This window comes from Primulina huaijiensis, chromosome 1 (genome assembly GCF_012295235.1).
Source record: "Primulina huaijiensis isolate GDHJ02 chromosome 1, ASM1229523v2, whole genome shotgun sequence".
NCBI classification, from domain to species: Eukaryota; Viridiplantae; Streptophyta; class Magnoliopsida; order Lamiales; family Gesneriaceae; genus Primulina; species Primulina huaijiensis.
In genome coordinates this window covers 18,085,794-18,106,363 of record NC_133306.1, presented here as the reverse complement: position 1 = coordinate 18,106,363, position 20,570 = coordinate 18,085,794, and the positions used below count along the sequence as shown (strand labels likewise).

Below are 20,570 nucleotides of genomic sequence, written 5' to 3'. Positions count from 1 at the left end.
TTGACAAGTGCCGGGAACAACTTGAGGGAGCTGGACTCTTACCCCAGGATAAGGAAAATTTTCCTGATTTTGGCCTGGCCATTGCATCCCTCCCCAAGGATGGTGAGGAGGAGAAGGAGGAAAACCAGGAAGACGAGCCAGGATCCGACCATATTGATATAGACTAGGGTTGTATTCTCTTTTTTCTTTATTTCTGTAATTCCTGTCCTCGGATTTTTATTGAACAAATTCTTTCCTTCAATAGTGTCTCGATTAATCTCTTGATAGCCAAGTAATACCATTGTTTTTTATGCAAACATCAAGAAAATATTTCAAGTGTTGAGAACTAACCGGGACCTTTTAGTAAACAATTGAGATAAGAAAAGAACATATTTTCGTAACGAATGAATGTCCCTAGCCTGGATCCTGTCGAGTTAAGAATAATCAAGGCGTGTGGCCAAGGAACACATCTCGGGACTTGTGAATGTTCGAGGTGTGGTTCCCCGAGCCAGGGTGTAGTGCCCTGGGCTTTTAGATCCAAGGTGCGGGGCCTCGGGCCGGGGAACATGTCCCGGGACTTGTGAATGGTCGAGGTGTGGTTCCCCGAGCCAGGGTGTAGTGCCCTGGGCTTTTAAATTGGTTCTTCCCGAGTCTAAGATACGACAAATAATATAATACTTCTCTTTGAGAAAAACAGATCTTTCATTATATCTTCAACCAATCAATTACATCTGTTAGGCATAGTACTGCTTTAAATTAAATACATTCCAAGGCCTTTTAAGAGAGCGTCCTTTCGTGTCTTCTAAATAAAAAGATCCTGAGCTAACCCTCTGGGTAATTTTATAAGTTCCTTCCCACCGAGCTTCTAGTTTCCCAACATCCCCGGCAGGATTAACTTTTTTCATGACTAAATCCCCTATTTGAAAATCTCGAACTCGGACCTTTTTATTGTATGATTTCATGACCCGACCTCGATATGCTTCCATTCGAATTATTGCTCGATCTCTTCTTTCTTCTACCAAATCCAATTCCATGGCCCGACTTTGATCATTGCTGTCTGGGTAAGATTCTACCCGGGGAGAAGTTTGCCCAATTTCAACAGGAAGGACTGCTTCAGAACCATATACCAAGTTGAAAGGAGTTTCTTGAGTAGGTGCTCGGGGAGTAGTTCTGTACGCCCAGAGAACACTGGGTAATTCTTCCACCCAGTCCTTTCCCTTGCCTTGTAGCCTGGTTTTCAATGCTTGTACAATAATTCTGTTAATAACTTCTGTTTGACCATTAGCTTGAGGGTAGGCAACAGAAGTAAAAGACTGAGTGATTTTCATTTCATGACACCAAGATGTAATTCCTTTGCCCTGAAATTGTCTCCCGTTATCTGAGATTAGTCTTCTGGGCACTCCGAACCGGCACACAATGCTCTTCCACAAAAATTTCAATACTTCCTGTTCAGTAATTTTAGCCAATGGCTCGGCTTCTACCCATTTGGAAAAGTAATCCACAGCCACCAGCAAGAACTTCTTTTGAGCCCTGGCAGTTGGGAAAGGGCCAACAATATCCATGCCCCATTGATCAAAGGGGCAAGATGCTCAGATAGGCTTCATGGGAGTGGCCGGATTGTGCTGGAAGTTTGAGTGATGTTGACATCTCTCACAAGCCTGAACCACTCGAGCAGAATTCTGGCTAAGAGTTGGCCACCAGAACCAGCCAAGCATTGTCTTCCGGGCCAAAGCCATTCCTCCGAGATGCTCAGCACAACATCCCTCATGTATTTCTCGGAGGACATAATCCACTTCTCTTTCAGATAAGCATTTTAGCAGTGGTCCCTGGAATGATCTTCTGTATAAGATTTTATTTAAGAGAACAAACCTGGGAGCTTGTCTCTTGATTTTTTGAGCCCGAGTCCTGTCTTCAAGTAATTCATTTGTTGTAATGAATTTAATCAATGGCGTCATCCAGGATTCCTCGGGTACTGGTAATATTTCTTCCTCGGTGGACAGGACCAAACGGGAAACATGCAAAATTTCCCGGGTGTTGACTTCTGATAATGAGGCAGTCATTTTTGCTAGAGCGTCTGCCTCTCCATTTTCCTCCCGGGGTATTTGTTCGATACTCCAATCCACAAAGATTGCTGTCTGGGTTTTTATGAGCTGTAAATATTTGAGCATCCTGTCATCTTTAGCTTCATAAGCACCCTTTATCTGCTGAGTGATTAATTGTGAATCAGAATACAAAATAACACGGGAATCTCCAATCTCTTTAGCAGCTCGGATTCCAGCAAGGACAGCTTCATACTCGGCTTCATTGTTAGTTACCCGGGAATCAATTCTTAAAGCCAACTTAATCTTCTCTCCCGGAGGAGATATTACTACAACACCTACTCCACACCATGCGAGGCTAGATGCCTCATCCACAAACACCCTCCATACTTCATCTTCATCGGGTTGTACCATCTCGGACAAAAAATCTGATAAGGCTTGTGCTTTGATGGCCACCCGGGGGTTGTATACGATATCATACTCTCCTAATTCCACTGCCCATTTGATCATTCGCCCAGATACTTCAGAATGAGTCATGATCCTGCCTAAATGACTATTAGTCAGGACAATTATTTGATGCGACAGGAAGTAAGGCCTTAGTTTCCGGGCAGTCATGATTAAGGCCAGAGCAATCTTCTCCACCTCACTGTACCGGAGCTCGGGTCCTCTCAGAGCATAGCTGACATAATAAACAGGCTTTTGATCGAAGCCTTCTTCTTTTATTAGAACCGAGCTGACAGCATACTCTGTGGTGGATAAATAAACAAATAATTTTTCCCCGGGCTCCGGTTTCACCAACACAGGGAGCTCTGCAAGATGGATCTTCAAGTCTTGGAAGGCCTGTTCACATTTGTCATCCCATCCAAATTGCCGGGCCTTCCTCAAGACTTGAAAGAAAGGATAACTCCTGTGTGCTGATCGGGAAATAAATCGAGAGAGGGAAGCAATCCTCCCAGTCAGTTTTTGTACGTCTTTGACAGATCGAGGAGATGGCATGCACAGCATGGATTTGACTTTCTCCTGATTCACCTCAATCCCCCGATATGTCACTATGAATCCCAAAAATTTGCCACTCTTTACGCAAAAAATGCACTTGGCCGGGTTAAGCTTGATTCCGTAATGCAAGAGAGTGGCAAAAGTTTCTTCTAAATCGTCAATAAAGCTGGCAACCTCCCGGGTCTTACCCAGGATATCATCCTCATAGACTTCCACGTTTTGTCCCAGCTGTTTCTCGAAGACTTTGTTCATCAGACGCTGGTAAGTAGCCTCTGCATTCTTCAACCCGAAAGGCATTACAATATAACAAAATGTACCGCCCGAGGTGATGAAGCTGGCTTTATCCTGATCATTCTTGGCCAGGGGGATTTGATGGTATCCCTGGTATGCGTCCATGAAACTTAACAATTCGAAGCTTGAGGTGGAATCCACCAATTGATCGATACGGGGTAAAGGATAATGATCCTTGGGACAAGCCTTATTGAGATCGTGAAAATCCACACACGTGCGCCACTTCCCTGTTGATTTAGGCACTAATACCACATTCGAGAGACAAGTAGGGAATTGAATTTCCTGAATGTGACCGACTTTCAAAAGCTCTTTTACTTGTTCATCAATAACTTTGTCCTTTTCAGGGCCAAAGTGTCTCTTTTTCTGCTTTATCGGGTGAGATCCCGGGAGAATATTTAGTTGGTGCTCCAATATCAAGGGAGAGATTCCCATCAACTCCTGTTGGGACCAAGCAAAAACATGAATATTAGCCTTTAAACAGTTAAGTAGACTGACCCGGGTGGATATCTTAAGATCTCGGGCCACCCGGATCTGCTGGCCTGGTCCAATCTCCACAACTTCCTGCTCCTCTTCTGCCACGAAATGCACTTCTCCCTTCTCAACTGCTCTTCCACCTACTTCATCAGTTCGGGCCTTCTTCCCTGCCTTCTTTGCTTTGCTCTGATCTACCCGTACAGCTTCTACATAACATTTCCGGAAGGAATGTTGGTCTCCCCGGACTTCACTCACTTTACTACCAACCGGGAACTTAATCTTTTGGTGATAGGTAGATGCCACGGCTTTTAATTCATTCATATCTGGCCTCCCCAAAATGATATTATATGATGAAGGGGAGTCTACCACAGTAAAAGTAGTCATCACCGTTTTCTTGAGATCCTGGGAGCCCAGGGTTAATGGTAGGACAATTTCCCCTTCCGGGTAGACCACATGGCCAGCAAAGCCAAAGAAGGCAGTTTCCACGGCTTCCAAATGGTAACCTTGCAAATCCATCTGCACAAAAGCATCTTTAAAAATTACATTTACAGAGCTTCCCGAGTCAACAAAGACTCTCAGAATGTCATAATTGGCCACTCGGACTTGGATAACCAGGGCATCATTGTGGGGTAGATTCACCCCCTTCAAATCCTCTGGGCCAAAACTGATGACCACCTCACTCCTCCTCATTCCCTCTACCTCCATATACTCCCTCCTACTCCTCGACTTCCTTGCCCGGTTGGAGTCTCCATCCGTAGAGCCTCCTGATATCATTTTTATCAATCCTGTAGCAGGGGGTGAATTCTTTTTTGTCTCAAGCTCGGGCTCTCTTCGCCTCCCGGGCTCTCCTCTCGGTACATTCCTCATACTTCCTCCCCGAGCGTTGGACCCTGGCTGTGGAGATGTCCATGGCAATCTCGGCCTCTTATTGGCTTGACTTTGCTCTGGGGCGGAAGGGAAGGAATAGTTTCCCTTCAATGTTTTGCAATCCTCGGTGTTGTGATAGCACACCTTATGGATAGTACAAAATCCTCTTTTCTCAGGCCGGGATAATTGATGGTCCGGGGCCAGATCCCTACTGCATTCCTGGACCTCTCTGTCCCGGGCAATCTTAAGAGGCACGTGGTGAGAGAAGTGTCCTGGATTATTCCTTCTCTGTCCTTTCTCCTCGGGCCTAGCTACCCGGTCTCCTCTTTCTTTCCTTACAGCTTCCCTCTTCTGCTTCTGGGCTTCCTCCATGTTGATGTATTTTTCTGCCCGGGATAATAAGTCCTCGAAATCCCCGGGCACTTTTTTGGTCAACGATTTGAAGAATTCACCCTCCCTCAAGCCTTGTGTGAATGCCGTAGTTTTTGTTTCAGTAGCGCAAGTAGGTACATCCAAAGCCACTCTATTAAATCTTTTGATATAAGCCCTCAAACTTTCATCCAGGCTCTGTTTGACTTCGAAAAGACTAAAAGCAGTCTTCTTGTATTTCTTGCTGCTACTGAAGTGGTGTAGGAACACCTTCTGGAAGTCTTTAAATGAATCAATACTCTTAGGAGTCAGTCCTTCGAACCACCTTTGAGCTATGTTCACCAAGGTAGTAAGGAACACCTTACACTTGATTCGATCTGTATAACAGTGTAACATAGCCATGTTCTCAAACTGGGCTAAGTGCTCATCAGGATCCGCATTGCCATCGTAATCTTTGACTTTGGCGGGCTTGAAATTCCCGGGCAGAGGTTCCCGGACAATGATATCAGTAAATGGGCAACCCTTAGCAGTAGCTCGCGAAATGCTACGACTCTCCAACTGCCCTTCCAGAACTTTCATTTTCTGCCTTAATTCAAACAACTCCTCAGCCACGGTAGGTGATTTGGATCCAGCACTAGACTCCTCATCCTCTCCCCTAACTTCCTCCTCCCTCCACTCTTGCTCTTGCTCCTGCTCATGCTCATCACCTTTCCCCCCTCCCGGTGGGGTAACTTGATGAGAAGTGTCTTTCCTTGCCACAGCTTTCTCCACCGCTTCGGAGATTATTCTAGCCAACTCCTCCGGGGTCATGGTAATAAGATTGGGTCCTGTGGGAGGAACACCGCCACCCTGCCCCGAAGCACGTGTATTATCCCCGTGCGCCCGGGAATTATCTTGGTTAGTTCTTCGAGTACGAGCTATATCAATGCCTTAATCTCAAGTTTCCCACAGACGGCGCCAATGATATGACTTCGTTGAAATGGGTGAGCCGGGTAAGAAGCTCCAACGAGTCAAATCAATAATTTATAGTTTTTAGGGAATTTGAGTGAAGATAATGGCTTCAATAGCACCTGCAAACAATGAAAAGAACTCGTGGATGGGCGCCGGAGGGGTGTCCGGTGTGGCCACTCCGATGCTTAAGTCAGCAGGTTGGAGATGAGTCAATGTAATATTTGGTGAAAAATATGTGTAATGCTTAAGAGTTCAAAGATTTCAGAATCGGTAAATGACAATAATACCTGCTATTTATAGTAGAAGATGAGGTAGGTACCTCGATTCCAGTGCTACCTATTAAGTAGGGTAGGTCGGCTGCCCATACCCTATCTTCTGATGACTTATAGGACACTCCAAACCCAAGTTGTTCAGACAGATTAGACGTCTTGTATCAATCATACTCGAGTGTGGTTCAATTCTCGAGGTGGCCCGGGCAATTGATTACCCGGGTACTTATATGAGAGCTCGGGCGATGATTGCGCGGGAGACCGGGAGACCGGGTTGTTCGAAGAATACTTGGGAAATATGTAGTGCTCGGGCTCTTGATAGTGTCCGGGTCATCAGCGACCCGGATCCTTATAGGGGTATCATTAAGTAATCTTAATAGTAATTATGATGTATTTAAAAAAACACACAAACTTTGAGTCATTTGAACTCATTCTCCACATTTTCTCTTCAAATCAAATGAAGTATTAATTATAATAATATTCGGATTATTTGGTTAAAGTGCATTAGGAGTACTGTGATGATAACAGTAGCCGCGATGAGTGAGGGAAAAACTAATGTTATTTTGATTTTATATGTTTATGTCTTTACTATTCTTCCTTATTGTAAAATTTTATTCTTGGTAGGGTTCCTTTCAATTTTAGTCTTATTCTCGCATGAGTGTTGATGTGACACTGTACACATCAGATTTATATCGTTGCCTCAGAAAAAACTGAAATTGGAAAGAAATAACAGTTTAAAGTTGTCATATATTTCTTACTTTAATTATTAAGTAAGAAATAATATAAACTAGAGGAACAAAATTTGCTCTATCAAATGTTTTTTTAAAAAATTGTTTTAGAGTAATCTTCCTTAAATTTTGAATTTTTAAATGATATTTATCATTCTTAATATAAAAAGTTATCATAAGAAGATATTAAATTAAAAATAACGATAAAATTTAACACAAAACTATCACATGTATATGTAGCAGCGTGTGCAAAATGCGTGTTAGTTACATATAAATATTAAATACCATATAATTCATACGCACACAAAATTTGGTGTTTTTTGTAAAATTAGTGACGATGCTATCAATTAAAATAAATAAATAAATAAAATCTATCAAAATAGAAAGAAAGTATGTTAGTATGTGTATATATATATATTTGATATGTTGTTCATATATCGTTTCAATTTTCATGTCTATCAATAATAAGATTCATTTATTAATGTGATTAATGATGTCCAAATATACATCGAATGAGTGAGTCATCTTATTTGTGGACACGAAAATGAACACGATAGATCGACTATATATCAAAACTCTGCATATATNTAGTTTGTCTTTGTAGAAATTCACAACACAATCTTACAAAACAAAGGAGATCATTGGTAGTTTTGTATTAACCTTAATAAATGAACTCGCTCTTACTCTGAGCGGTACCATATGATCCCTGTATTCGAAGCACTCAAAACCCGCCACGTGTCTCGTAACGGGGGCACCTCCAGCATCCCCAATTCCTCCCCAGCCGTGGCATCTCCTCCCCTTTTCTTCAACACAAAGTATATTCCCAAACACCCCCACTTGATTTGTTCATACACGCGTATATTTATGCGGCTGTAATACAATTATTCATTAATATTTGTCCTTTTCTGGCATTTGCTAGGCAATAGGATACATCACTTTGTTTTTGTTTTTATTTGTTTTCGTTTGATGCAAAAGGGTATAGGGATCTGTTAGATTTGGGGGATTTTCCGGGGTTTTCTTGAATTCGAATTTTCAGGAAATTCAGGGCTCTGGTGTTTTCAGAATCCCCATTCTCAGGTGAATCGTTAGTCTTTTTTTTTTCCGTTTCCAATATGTGTGTGTATTCTCTTTTTTGTTTGATTGAATTTACGTATAAAGAGTGATCTTTGGATGGAAAGTTTCCATCTTTGAGGCGAATCTGCGCTCGAGTCTGATGTTGCAGTGATTTGGGGCCACTCATAAGAAATTTAAATTGCTAGAGTATTTATTTGATTTTAGCCGTCAAGATCAGGTTTTTTCCCCCAAAAAAATTGATTTTATTGGATTTTTTTAATAATCTAAGAGTGAAAAGTGGTGAATTTTGGGTTCTGGATGAGGAATTGAGGGAAGCGAGTGGGAGCATACCTTTTTTTTTTAATCATGAAACCAATGGGAATATCTTATGTGCAATTATCAGGAAATTGAAAATCTAAACAAAGTGGAAGTCGAACGTGAATGCCAAAATTTTGATCTGCAGCATCAATCTGTGTCCTTAGTGGATTGCACCATGGTGACTGCTGGCTCCACCCCGAGCTCTAATGATGACATTCCACGTGTTAAATTCTTGTGTAGCTTTTCGGGTAGTATATTGCCACGACCCCAAGATGGTAAACTTAGATATGTTGGAGGTGAGACACGTATTGTGAACGTCCCGCGTAATATAACTTATGAAGAACTCATGGAGAAAATGAGGGAGCTTTTGGAAGGTGCGGCTTTGTTGAAATACCAACAGCCGGATGAGGATCTTGATGCCTTGGTATCTGTTGTCAACGATGATGATGTCACAAATATGATGGAGGAGTACGACAAGTTAGGATCCAGGGACGGGTTTACCAGGTTGAGGATATTTTTGTTTTTGCATAATGATCAGGATGGTTCATTGCATTTTGGTGATGGAGATGAAAGGGATAATGAGAGGAGGTATGTGGATGCTTTGAACAACCTTAACGAATCTCCCGAATTTAGAAAGCAGCCTGGGGAGTCTTTGGTAGTGGGGGCTTTTGACGATGGCCATACAGCTGAACAGTTCTTTAATCAGATGAATCTAGAGGGTAGCTTCCTTGGTCAAAGAAACATGGAATTGCCAATTGCTCAGATGAATTTACGGCGCCTAACGATACCTCATTTGGGTTCGGGCCAACCTCAACAATCGATAGCTCAAAGATATAATGAGATGGAGGCACCATGGAGTCCTGGTTACTATTCCCCAAGGCATCCTGGAAACATAGATCAGAGGCAATTTGCAGAGTTTCCAAGTTCGCCTTCCTCTCGCTGTCGAACGCCCTATGGAGACTTTCCTGACAGAATTTATTCTGAGGACTACAGTCGGGCTCCAGTCAATACTCAATTCATTTATGAACAACCTCCACAGTATTCAGACAATGTAGTGTTAATTCCTACTGGATCTGCTGTCAATGAGAAGGATGGATTTCCTGGTAACATACTCCAAGGGTCCAGCACTTATGAAGGAAACAGTATTTGTGAGAATTGCAGGATGAATTTTCCAAAAAATAAAGTTTATCCTGAATCTTCTAGGAAGACCAGTGAACAGTCACATCTGGAGACTCCTAACCTGGGAAATGGGTATATTCAGGTCCCTAATTCTTGCTCAGAGTGCCCTCCAAACCGGGAAGTGTACATGTTGTCGGATGCAAATATGCACCCTGTGTATCACAATGATCCTCGATTCGTGCATCCTAAGACCCATAATCATGAAAGAGGATGGGTTTCACCACATCAGTCAAATCCTTGGGCCGAGGAATCGAGACCACATATATCTGTTGCTGGAAGGTTGGCTGATGGCTACACTATTGAAAATGGTGTGAATATCCTCCATGGTCATGGTAATGTATGTGATGGACACCATGTGCAATCATCTTACATCCATCATGATGATCAACGATATGCTCGGTCCGAGGTAGAGTATGGTTGTCAACTGTTTCAGGACCATGCTGTGGCAAGTGGATCACATATTCATCTGCCATCTGCTGACGGAATTCGCTATGTAAATCCTGCCTATAGATATGGGGATGATAATCTCCACCCGGGACCGCAATGTCACATTCCTTCACAAGCTCTATGGAGAAATGGAGTTCCCTCCTATGACGCATCAGTCTCACATCAGCTCTTGAATGGCTCTGTCGGTACTGGTTTCATCCGAGGTACAGTGGAGGGTAGTCCCAGAGTTCAAGCTTTTTTAGAGAATCAGAATGTTTGGGCTGACTCATCCCAAAAAATCGCAGGTTTCAATGGGTCTCACATGCCAGAATATTTTAATCTCCAATCTGTGAAATTGACACCTAGTATGTACACTGTGGAGAATCCTCATCAATATGGTCTGGAACCCGTCCAATTAACAGCTGAGCTGACTAAGTTTGGTACTTCCAACGGCCCTTTTCCGAAGTCTGACCCGGCATCTCTAGCAGATGATAAATCAATTCCTGTTGCTGCTGCTAGTATAGATTTTAGAAACGATACAGATATTACCAAAGAATCAAATCATGCAGGAGCAGGAGAAACTTCTGTTACGTGTGGTATTATGGACAAGAATTCCAATGGTTTAGCATCTTATGCATCCATTAAATCAAATGTTCCGGAACCCACTGTAGAAAATGGTGGGGCTGCGACAGTAGATGCAACCAAAGATAGTTTTCATGAGGAGTCTTTACATGTCCAGTTGGAAGTCTTGCCGGAGTTAACTGCATGTGTAGAAGAGGCGGCCTTGCAAAGTATGAAGGAGATGAAGTCTCAAATTCAAGATGATGAGGGTTTGGGGGTTGAGCATAAAGTAGTTGCAAATGAACATACTCAAAAGGATGCAGATGGAGTTGTAAGTATTGAGTAAATTTTAATCGACAAATTTAGTGTCTTTTTTTGTCACTAAAAATATTTTCTTTCTTTATATAGGACACCAATACAGAATTGGAGGCAGAATTCGAGAATGAAAATGTTTACAACTCCAAGATAGAGCCGACAAAAGCTGAGGCGGAAGCGATAGATCAAGGATTACAGGTTATAATTGATGTTTTATTAGTTTATGTGATCTTTATGCCATTGGAGAAATTTATATCCATCATAAATGTTTTAATTACAAATTATTTTTTTTCTGCTCATGCGCTGTCATTTATTATTTCTTCATTTTGTTACCCTTGTAGACAATAAAAAGTGAAGATCTGGAGGAGATCCGGGAGTTAGGATCTGGGACATATGGTGCAGTCTATCATGGCAAATGGAAGGGCTCGGATGTAGCAATAAAAAGAATAAAAGCCAGCTGCTTTGCTGGAAAGCCTTCTGAAAGGGAACGACTAGTAAGCTTTTCCTTTCAATTAAATACGTAATTGTTTAAACAATCTTCGTTTCCATGTTTTTTCTTTAACTGCAACAATTTTCATCTCATGTTTATGGTATACAACATTGATTATTTGTGGACTTTTGCATCATAAATTTTGCGTTTTCTATCTTCTGCAAATGAGTTAATATTTTAAATTTTCTTCCCTATGATTCCACCAATAGGACGAATTAGTTGAAAAATGATATAATTTCTGTCTTATTCAGCATCATGTTAAAATGCTGATAAAGTTATCGTTTTAGTTCAGATCAATATAATTTCTAACGAACATGTGTACCTGCTGGTTTGTTACAGGATAGCAAGTGCTGATGATAAATCGTGTAATTCCTGGAATGATTTATGATACATTTGGTTAAGTTCAATGTCTCCTTGACGAACACGCAGACATGACCTTATAATAGTTCTGTTTTTCTTGCTAGTGGTGATTATGCCCTCCGATTGACTTGTAACTTTTACAACAATGTTGTCAATATATCAACTGAATTATATCGTTTTTTTTTCATGTTCCCTTTTTAAAACACTCGGTTTAATAACTTGTTTAGATTTTTCATATTGGTTTTTAAGTTTTAACTCGATCTTTCCCAAACATAGATTGCTGATTTCTGGAAGGAGGCGCTGATATTAAGTTCATTGCACCATCCAAATGTTGTCTCTTTTTACGGTGTAGTTCGTGATGGTGAAGATGGATCTTTAGCAACAGTTACTGAGTTCATGATTAATGGATCTCTTAAACAATTTTTGCAGAAGAAAGACAGGTTATTTTCTTTCTCATTGGCAAGCATATCTGTAACACCGATTATTGATATGCCATGTTTATGATTATTTTTTGGGCAGAACAATCGATAGACGCAAAAGACTAATAATAGCAATGGATGCTGCATTTGGTATGGAGTACTTGCACGGAAAGAATATCGTTCATTTTGACTTAAAATGTGAGAATCTGCTGGTAAATATGAGAGACCCTCATCGTCCAGTTTGCAAGGTAAGTTTAATGACTGAACAAGGACATTTGAGTTTCTGTGGTAGTCCGTTTACTGCTTTTGCTAAATGACTAGTTTTGGATGAAGGGCAAACCTAAAACTCGATATTCTCTGGGAGTTGGGTGAGTTGGGAATATGAGTTTTTATGTGAACCCATTTTCTTTTGACTGAATTTCATTTTAGATTGGGGATCTCGGCTTATCAAAGGTGAAACAACACACTTTAGTGTCCGGAGGTGTTCGTGGGACATTACCATGGATGGCACCCGAACTCTTGAGTGGGAAGAGCAACATGGTAACTGAAAAGGTAATTGTGGTTCAATTTGAGCTGCTGTACCTGTTTTTGATGTCTCTTTCATGCATCCATACATATTTTATTTTACTCATGTTTTACATTTTCATTCTTCAGATCGACGTGTACTCATTTGGGATTGTCATGTGGGAATTGCTGACTGGTGATGAACCCTATGCAGATATGCACTGTGCTTCTATAATTGGTATGCACCATATTTTTGGGCATTTGATTCTTGGCTTAGAAGATGGTCACCATTTGTTTTTATCTCTTGATGAGTCCAATTTATATAATAAGATAAATATGATCAATCTCATTATTCTTCAAGAAAGTAAACATCTTGATTTAAAATGTCAAAACTATTTAACGTAGGAGGGATCGTGAACAACACATTGCGGCCACAAATCCCAACATGGTGCGACCCCGAATGGAAGTCATTGATGGAAAGTTGTTGGGCATCTGATCCAGCACAGAGGCCATCGTTTTCAGAAATTTCGCAGAAATTAAGAAACATGGCCGCAGCAATGAATTTGAAATAATCCTTCACCAGAAATGAGCTTTCACGTGCATCTTGCCTTAAAGATAATATGTGGCTGCAGAACCAAGCACGTTCCGCCGCCTTAAAATAAAGCATACACGAAATCGTGTAATGTTTTCCATCTTGTTCATTTGAGTGTAATAATGTGCCTTCGGACATGCTATTACTCTGGAGAACTTATAGAAATGTGATTTGTTATATATACTATTTGACATACGGTTATTGATGTTGCTTTATGCAGCTATATATGCCTCTTTTGGTAGAAGTATTGGTTGTATACTTGAGCTGTTTTTTTATCTCATGCTCTACTGTAGAAGAAAGGACCTACAATTTGAATAATTAATTGATTTATAGAGAGGTAATGTGTGATTTTTTTTAATGTATGGATCGAATTGAGTCGAATATTAGTTATATTTGATTCATGCATAATTTTTTATTTTTATTTTTTAATTTCCAAGGGCCAGTTTGAATTCCAACTTGTTTAGAAATTAAAACGAGTTTTAGGAAGATCAAGTTTGTTTCGATATCGAGGCGATGATATCAAATATTGGTTGATATTCCATCGATAAAATATCAGTAAAGTTTGTTGATTTCTTGATTATCCGTTACAGAAACCAAGCATTTCCATAATTAATTTTAATGAAAATTACAAATTAAAGACATTAGTTTCCATGTTTTCGATATCTTAAGTGAGATTTCTGTCTTTTTTTTTAATGATTGTTTAGGTACAAATTTAATGATTAAAAAGGGGTTGGCATGAACAACTGAATTAACAAATCCTTGCAGGTCAAATTCGGTGACACCATATATAGTTATATATATAAAATTTCGTTTCATTTCATTTTCCAATTCCTCTGAGCTCAATAATATTTTGTACCAAATTCTCACGGACAGCTTCTCACGTGCCATATGCTTCCTAAGCCTCGTTCACACGTGTCAGTTCCTGGAATTCATAAAAATTGGATTGAATTGATTTGAAGGAATATAAAAACATTTTATTTTTAGAATGACACAGTAATTGTATTTGAAATCTATTATAATCTATACTATTATATTAAGTGTGAGGACATGATAATAACTAACCAGAGAGGACACCAATTTTTTTTCCAATTTTACCCTTATATGATATTAATATTACACTTTTGTCTTTTGTTTTTTGTTTTGTTTTAATTTCAACACACACTTTTATTTTTATTTCAACAATTCAAATATCAATTTAGTCCCTCCATAATTTGTCAAATTTCACTTTAGTCTATCGATAATAATAAAAAAGATTGTACACACACATCGCGTGTGCATAGTAACTAGTTATTATTATGAAACTGATATTGATTATATTTGCATCCAAACAAATCAAGAAACTTGAAAGTTTCATAATTTTAAATCTATAATTTTAAATTTATCAATAAAAATACAATTTAAAAAAAAAAATTTAGTAATCGCCATTATATCCATTTCTGATTATGTAAGATTGTTACATAATTAATTACGTGAATTTTTTTATTGAACAAATAGCATTTAACATACATGTGAAAATTAAACCTAAAAAATTAAAACACATAATCACTTGAATAAAATTAATGATATTTTATAGTCCCAGCGTTTTAAAAAATCAGACGTAAAAAAATGTGGAAAACACGTTTTATTTTTTAAAAAAACACATGGTTATAAAGTGTTTTAATTTAAGATAAACGATATGGTTTTATATTTTTTTCGATATTTCACGCGATGACACTTGCAATTTGCCAGATTTTTTTTTTTTGTGACATGCAATTATGCACTTGATAGATTAATTTTGGGAATATATAATTCACAAGTGGTGGTAAATTTACAAGTGTAAACCATACAATTTATGTGTAGATAAGGGAAAAAGTCAATTTCTTGGATGCCAATAAATAGTTGGGTTAGGTGGGAAAGAATGGTTTGACAATTGTTAAATGAAACTAGTCGTTAATTTATCAAATTAAAGGGGTTAGGGATTCAGTTTGAGCTCAGCAGCTGCGTTTGTTTGTAGCGTAGTCTCTTAATTATTGTACTTAAAAAGTGATTTTAGATCATAACAGCTTCATTAAATTAATTAAACAAGTTTACAAATGTCAAAAGATCGTAGGATTATAGTTACTATGATCAATTATATGACAATGTTTTTAAAGTTATATGTACATAATTGTCCTCGACTTTCAAACCCCAATGGTTTTCTCAACATTAATATTTTATAACAAAATATATTATTTGTATTTAATAAAAGTAAATTTAAACATATTTTTATTATGCTACCAGAAAAAACCGGTACTAGACCGAAGCATAATTCCTTTTCCATTTCATTGAATTGGTTCCAGCATTTATTTGTAGTGTTTAAACAAGTAGATGTAGTATAAAGACTCTTAAACCTTGGATTTCGTATCAGGTATATACTGTAGGACCGACCGATGTCGTTTTACTAGAAACTATAGTTGATGGTAACGGTGAAGTTCAAATCTTTTATACAGTACGATAAAATCAAGCACCACGTTTCGATTGGTCTACTGAGTAGAGACAATTAATTCATTCTACAATATCTCTCTCAATAATTACACTCCTTTCGATCAATGAAAATCGAACTCATGACTCTGATTCTGATATAATTATAGGATCAATCGCTTGTCACTTTACCAAAAGCTATAGATGGTAGTAACAGTGCAACTCAAATATTTTAAATCGTATTGTAACTCAAGCACCACGTTTCGACTGCTCTGCTCAGCATAGATAATTATTACATCCAACATATGTGTAAATGAGTTCAGTTTAATCTACTCTTAGAATATTACACTTAACGTTGATCGGCCACCATTGCTCTAAAAATTTTGAGTAGATCTATTGTGAGACGGTCTCACATATCTATTTCAGTAAGACTGGTCAACACGATCTACATTTAAAATGAAAAGTAATTTATTAACATAGAATATAATGGTTTTTAATAAATCAGGTTGAGTTAGAAATACATATCTCAAAATTGACTTGTGAGACAGACCTACATAAATTTTTTTTTGGAAAACCTTTTATATGAGGCCAAACGTAGAACTCTGTTTGAGACATTGATGTTTATTGAACGTGTTGTGAGATAATACCATCATTGTAGCATCTTAATAATTAATTTGTATATGAATTGTTATAATATAAAATTACTATATTTATTGAACAAATTATGTCAATTTTATATACAATCTGGATTATTAAAGTGATATATGAAAATTTGTATATGCGTGAAATCTTATTTAATTTTTATATGAAATATTACTCAAATGTTAGGAAATGCTGCTGGAATTTAATGTTTAAGAGAGCGGAGGGATAAGATGATCACTAGCAATATAATTATTCTCCTCCAGTACTTATGTGTTTATTAATTTAATTTAATCAACGATGATTACTCCAACGATATTTAATAAAACTTTATTATTAAAATAAAATTATGAATCCCAAATAGTCTATGGCAAAAACTTGTGTGATACGGTTTCACGGGTCGTATTTTGTTAAACGAATCTCTTATTTGAGTCATCTATGCAAAAAATTACTTTTTATGCTAATAGTATCTCTTATTTGGGTCATTCATGAAAAAGTATTACTTTTTATGTTATGAATATTACTTTTTATTGTGAATATCGATATGATTGACTCATCTCATAGATAAATATTTGTGAGACCGTCTCACAAAATACTTACTCATAGTCTGAATGATTTGCATGAAATTTTTGAATAATATTTCTGTCAAAACAAATACATAATTATATTAACGTGTCTTACTTTGTCAAACCTGTTCTGTTACGAGGGCAGACCTTTTTTTTTTTTTTTTTTTTTTTTTTTTTTTTTTTNGACCTTTTTAAGACTCATATATATGTAATTAAACAAACATTAAATCTGACGCCGTTTGCCAGGTGGCATGCCAAATAATTGTATCTATATTGTATGGGATTCAATAAATTGATATAAAAACTATATTGTTATGAATTTTAGAAAAATTTATGTAGGATTCTTGATGCCGTCAAATGTAAATATGAGAGATGGTCTCACAGATCTTTGTCTGTAAGACGGATCAATCATGTCTATTTTTACAATAATAAGTAATAGTTTTAACATAAAAAGTAATAATTTTTTATGGGTGACCTAAATAGGAGACCCGTTTTATAAAATTGACTTGTGAGATCGTCTCATAAATTTTTTTGTGTCAGGTGTTCTCTGTATTTAAATCATATGTCCTCTTTTAAATTGGAATGAGAATATTTGTTGGCCTTAAATGTATAATAAATAAATAAAAAATAGAGAAAATATCAGCTCAAAATTTAATTTCAACCATTGTATTTTTTATTCTCAGCATATTTAACTACTATAGAGACTTATGTCAGAGCAACAAGTGGACTAAAAGAATATTCCAATTTAATTTATTTTTCGAAGACTCGTCTGATTTGTTGCTCTAACACACTAAGTCTAATTAAGGGAAATTTGGGATGACCTTGGAACGACGTACGGTCACCGCCTGAAAGACCATCGCCCAATAAAAGTCAACACTTTATATATTTATGTATGATAAAAATGTTTTAGATCGAGTTTTCACAAGGACGCGATGTGAGATTGTTAGACGATACACTTAAAAAAAATAGCCCAATTTTTTTATCAGTGTGATTGGATTAAGAGAGTGTTTGCAAAATATTTCTACTTTAAAATAAGCGATTAAATTTACGGATTATGAAGAAGTGAGGAAAAATAACAAGTGATTGATATTTGAAAAACAAAAGTGTAAATCTGAAAATCAGATGTGAGTAAATAATGTTTGATAGATAAGTGATTATAATATTAAATTGTTACCATTCTCGTGGAAACAGAATCAACATCCCACTACCTTAATGGATTTTAAATTAAGCTGAATCTGAGTTTTAAAAACACACAAAACTGATTTCTTTAATCCTAAAGCCAAAAATTATGTTTTCTTTTTAATGATTGTAAACACTCACTAAAATTGAAAATCCAAATTCATCAAATCCTTATCTCAAATGCATCCTTATTAGAATGGCTAATGAGATGCTAGACTTAGAACATTACCCTAATATTACATCTAATGGTCCTAAGTATTTATTTACTCTCATCCACAAAAAAATAATAAACCTTTAAATATATATAAAAATAAATGTGAATTGTTCGATAGATCGATAATACCTTAGGTTGAACTCAACCACTTCGAAGATAGCCCAAGTCGTCCCCCGTTTCCAAAAATATATGTAGGTGATTTTGCAAATTAACATGCCGATCGAAGACGCCTTATTCACTTGATTCTTGATTTACGAAGTAAGCAAATCAAATTCGAACTAAATAAATTTTGTACCCTTGTACGTACTCTAGGTCAACCTGCTAGTTCAATATAAATTAATCCAAAAATAAAAAATAAAACAATAACTAAATACGTAAATTAAAATTAAATTCTTTGTTTAAAATTGTCAAAAGTAAGTTGGACTCCATAAAAAAGCTGAAAATTCAAACATATTTAAGAAAACCATTTACACCAAATCTAGTTTTAATTACCTGAGTCTTGACTAAAAATATATAAAATGGCTAACTCAATTAATCTCTTCAATTATTTTAATTTACTTAAATCTAATAATCAAGAAATTAATTCTTTTTCTCCACCAAATCTCCTTTAAAACAAAAAAAGAAATTAAATATCACAAGATAGGTCTTCTTTGCTGATGCAAGAAAGTGCAATGTCAATGGAGAGAGAGATTCTAGCCTCGAGAGAAAGACAAACAGAAGCATTCTTTCTTCTTTCCTAAAGATCTGACTCAATTTGAGTATTTATTTTAAATTTGTCACATCTTTTTAAATTTTGATTGTTTTCTCCTTGTAATATCTATGGAAGTGCGTTTCCGGACCCTTTGTTTCTGATTAATTAAACATTAAGTAGGGAACCAAGGTCAATCAATTGGGTTCTCCATTTCTAAAAGTTTGTGAAATTAATTTTTTTTTAATTTCCCCTACCTTTTTAGTAATTTAATCGAGATTAAATCCCCACGCCAACTCGTTTAATTTTAATTTTAGGATGTTTTCAAGAAACAATACAAAACCATGACACCAAGATCCATCACTATTTATAAACCTAATTAATTAATTATATCTCACCACTAAAAAAATAAAAAATATTAGTGCCATTTTTTGAAAAATAAATTATTATGCTCATCAGAAATTTTTAGCTAGTTGTGGTCGATGAAGAAATAATGTTCCAACTGAAAAAAACATGATAGGATTGATAAGAAATTTGATATTTAATCCTGTTTTTATCTGTTTTGGCTTCTTCTAATCGTTTTCTTACCTTGTTAAAACATTAACTTAAAAAGTAATGGCACTTCATTTTTCGAATTAATTTCTTGAAGATTTTGAGTATATATATCCTGTCAGAATTAAGAGGATCCACGAATATACATCAAATTTCAATCGACACCATTCATGTCAGCAGCATATATTGAAATTTGTAAAGCAGATTTGATTCAAAAATACTATTTGGAGATCGTTTTTTTCCGAAAGATTGCATCCAGAATTTAGGTTTATTTCCGGTTTTGAGTTATGCAAAATACAACGAACGATTCAAGTTTCACGTGTCGACTGTTAGTTACATAACACAGTGTTCCTGATTAAATTTGTTAGTAAAAAATATTAATATTTCAGTATTGAAATTTAAGGCCTTCCAATGGATATATATTAGATTAACCTGATTCATAAATTTAATCGGATAAAGTTGAATTAATATTGGTGATTAGATTAATTATTTTACTGAGACTTGACTTTGCGACTGACTAGATTAGATAATGTGAAGTATTTCAATCAACTGCTAATTACGAGGACAAAAATACCCCCAATAATCGAACATTTTATACAATTAGTTGGCGACAAAAAGAGAGGATGTATAATTTCTTCTTTCTTGAAATGTGCGTGGATTAGAGATAAACATGCACTTAAAATTCACGACAGATGATTAGAGTGAATTAAGGAAATTCAGTTGACAAATTTAATTACAAGATTTATATATTTTTAAAAATAACATATAAAATTTATTATATTAATTAGGATCCGCTCCTGCTATGATTATATATATACACACACACACACACCAAAAAAAAAATTCAAATTACTAAACTTTTAAGAATAGTTTTAATATTGACCTAATTAATGCTTCATTTACACCTGTTAGATCTATCTAATTACTTAGAATTTCCAAGACACAAAAAGTAATTGCAACCCCTAAAAGCAAATGATTATAATATAAATATATATTTTTTGAAAGAAATTTAATTTTTTTTTTGCATGTTATACAAACAATAATAATAATATATCATGACTGACCTAATCCAAAACCAAAATGATAATTGCAGAAACCCTAGAGATTAAGGAA

The 20,570-nt window shown here is 36.6% G+C and overlaps 1 protein-coding gene across 3 annotated transcripts; it reads left to right on the top strand.

Annotated features, from left to right (window-relative positions):
- The first annotated feature begins 7,576 nt into the window (after positions 1–7,576).
- Positions 7,577–13,436, top strand: LOC140982275 (uncharacterized). Of its 3 annotated transcripts, none has more exons than XM_073448753.1 (9): positions 7,577–7,778; positions 8,420–10,831; positions 10,909–11,013; positions 11,157–11,309; positions 11,942–12,105; positions 12,185–12,332; positions 12,514–12,636; positions 12,739–12,826; positions 12,994–13,436. In XM_073448753.1, exons 2-9 carry the CDS (start codon positions 8,510–8,512, stop codon positions 13,158–13,160), a joined length of 3,270 nt encoding a protein of 1,089 aa, XP_073304854.1. In that variant the 5' UTR covers positions 7,577–7,778; positions 8,420–8,509; the 3' UTR covers positions 13,161–13,436. The 3 variants fall into 3 exon arrangements, with proteins under 3 accessions (XP_073304854.1, XP_073304845.1, XP_073304838.1); XM_073448744.1 differs by having other exon boundaries at positions 7,577–8,040; XM_073448737.1 differs by having other exon boundaries at positions 7,577–10,831.
- The last annotated feature ends 7,134 nt before the right edge of the window (positions 13,437–20,570 follow it).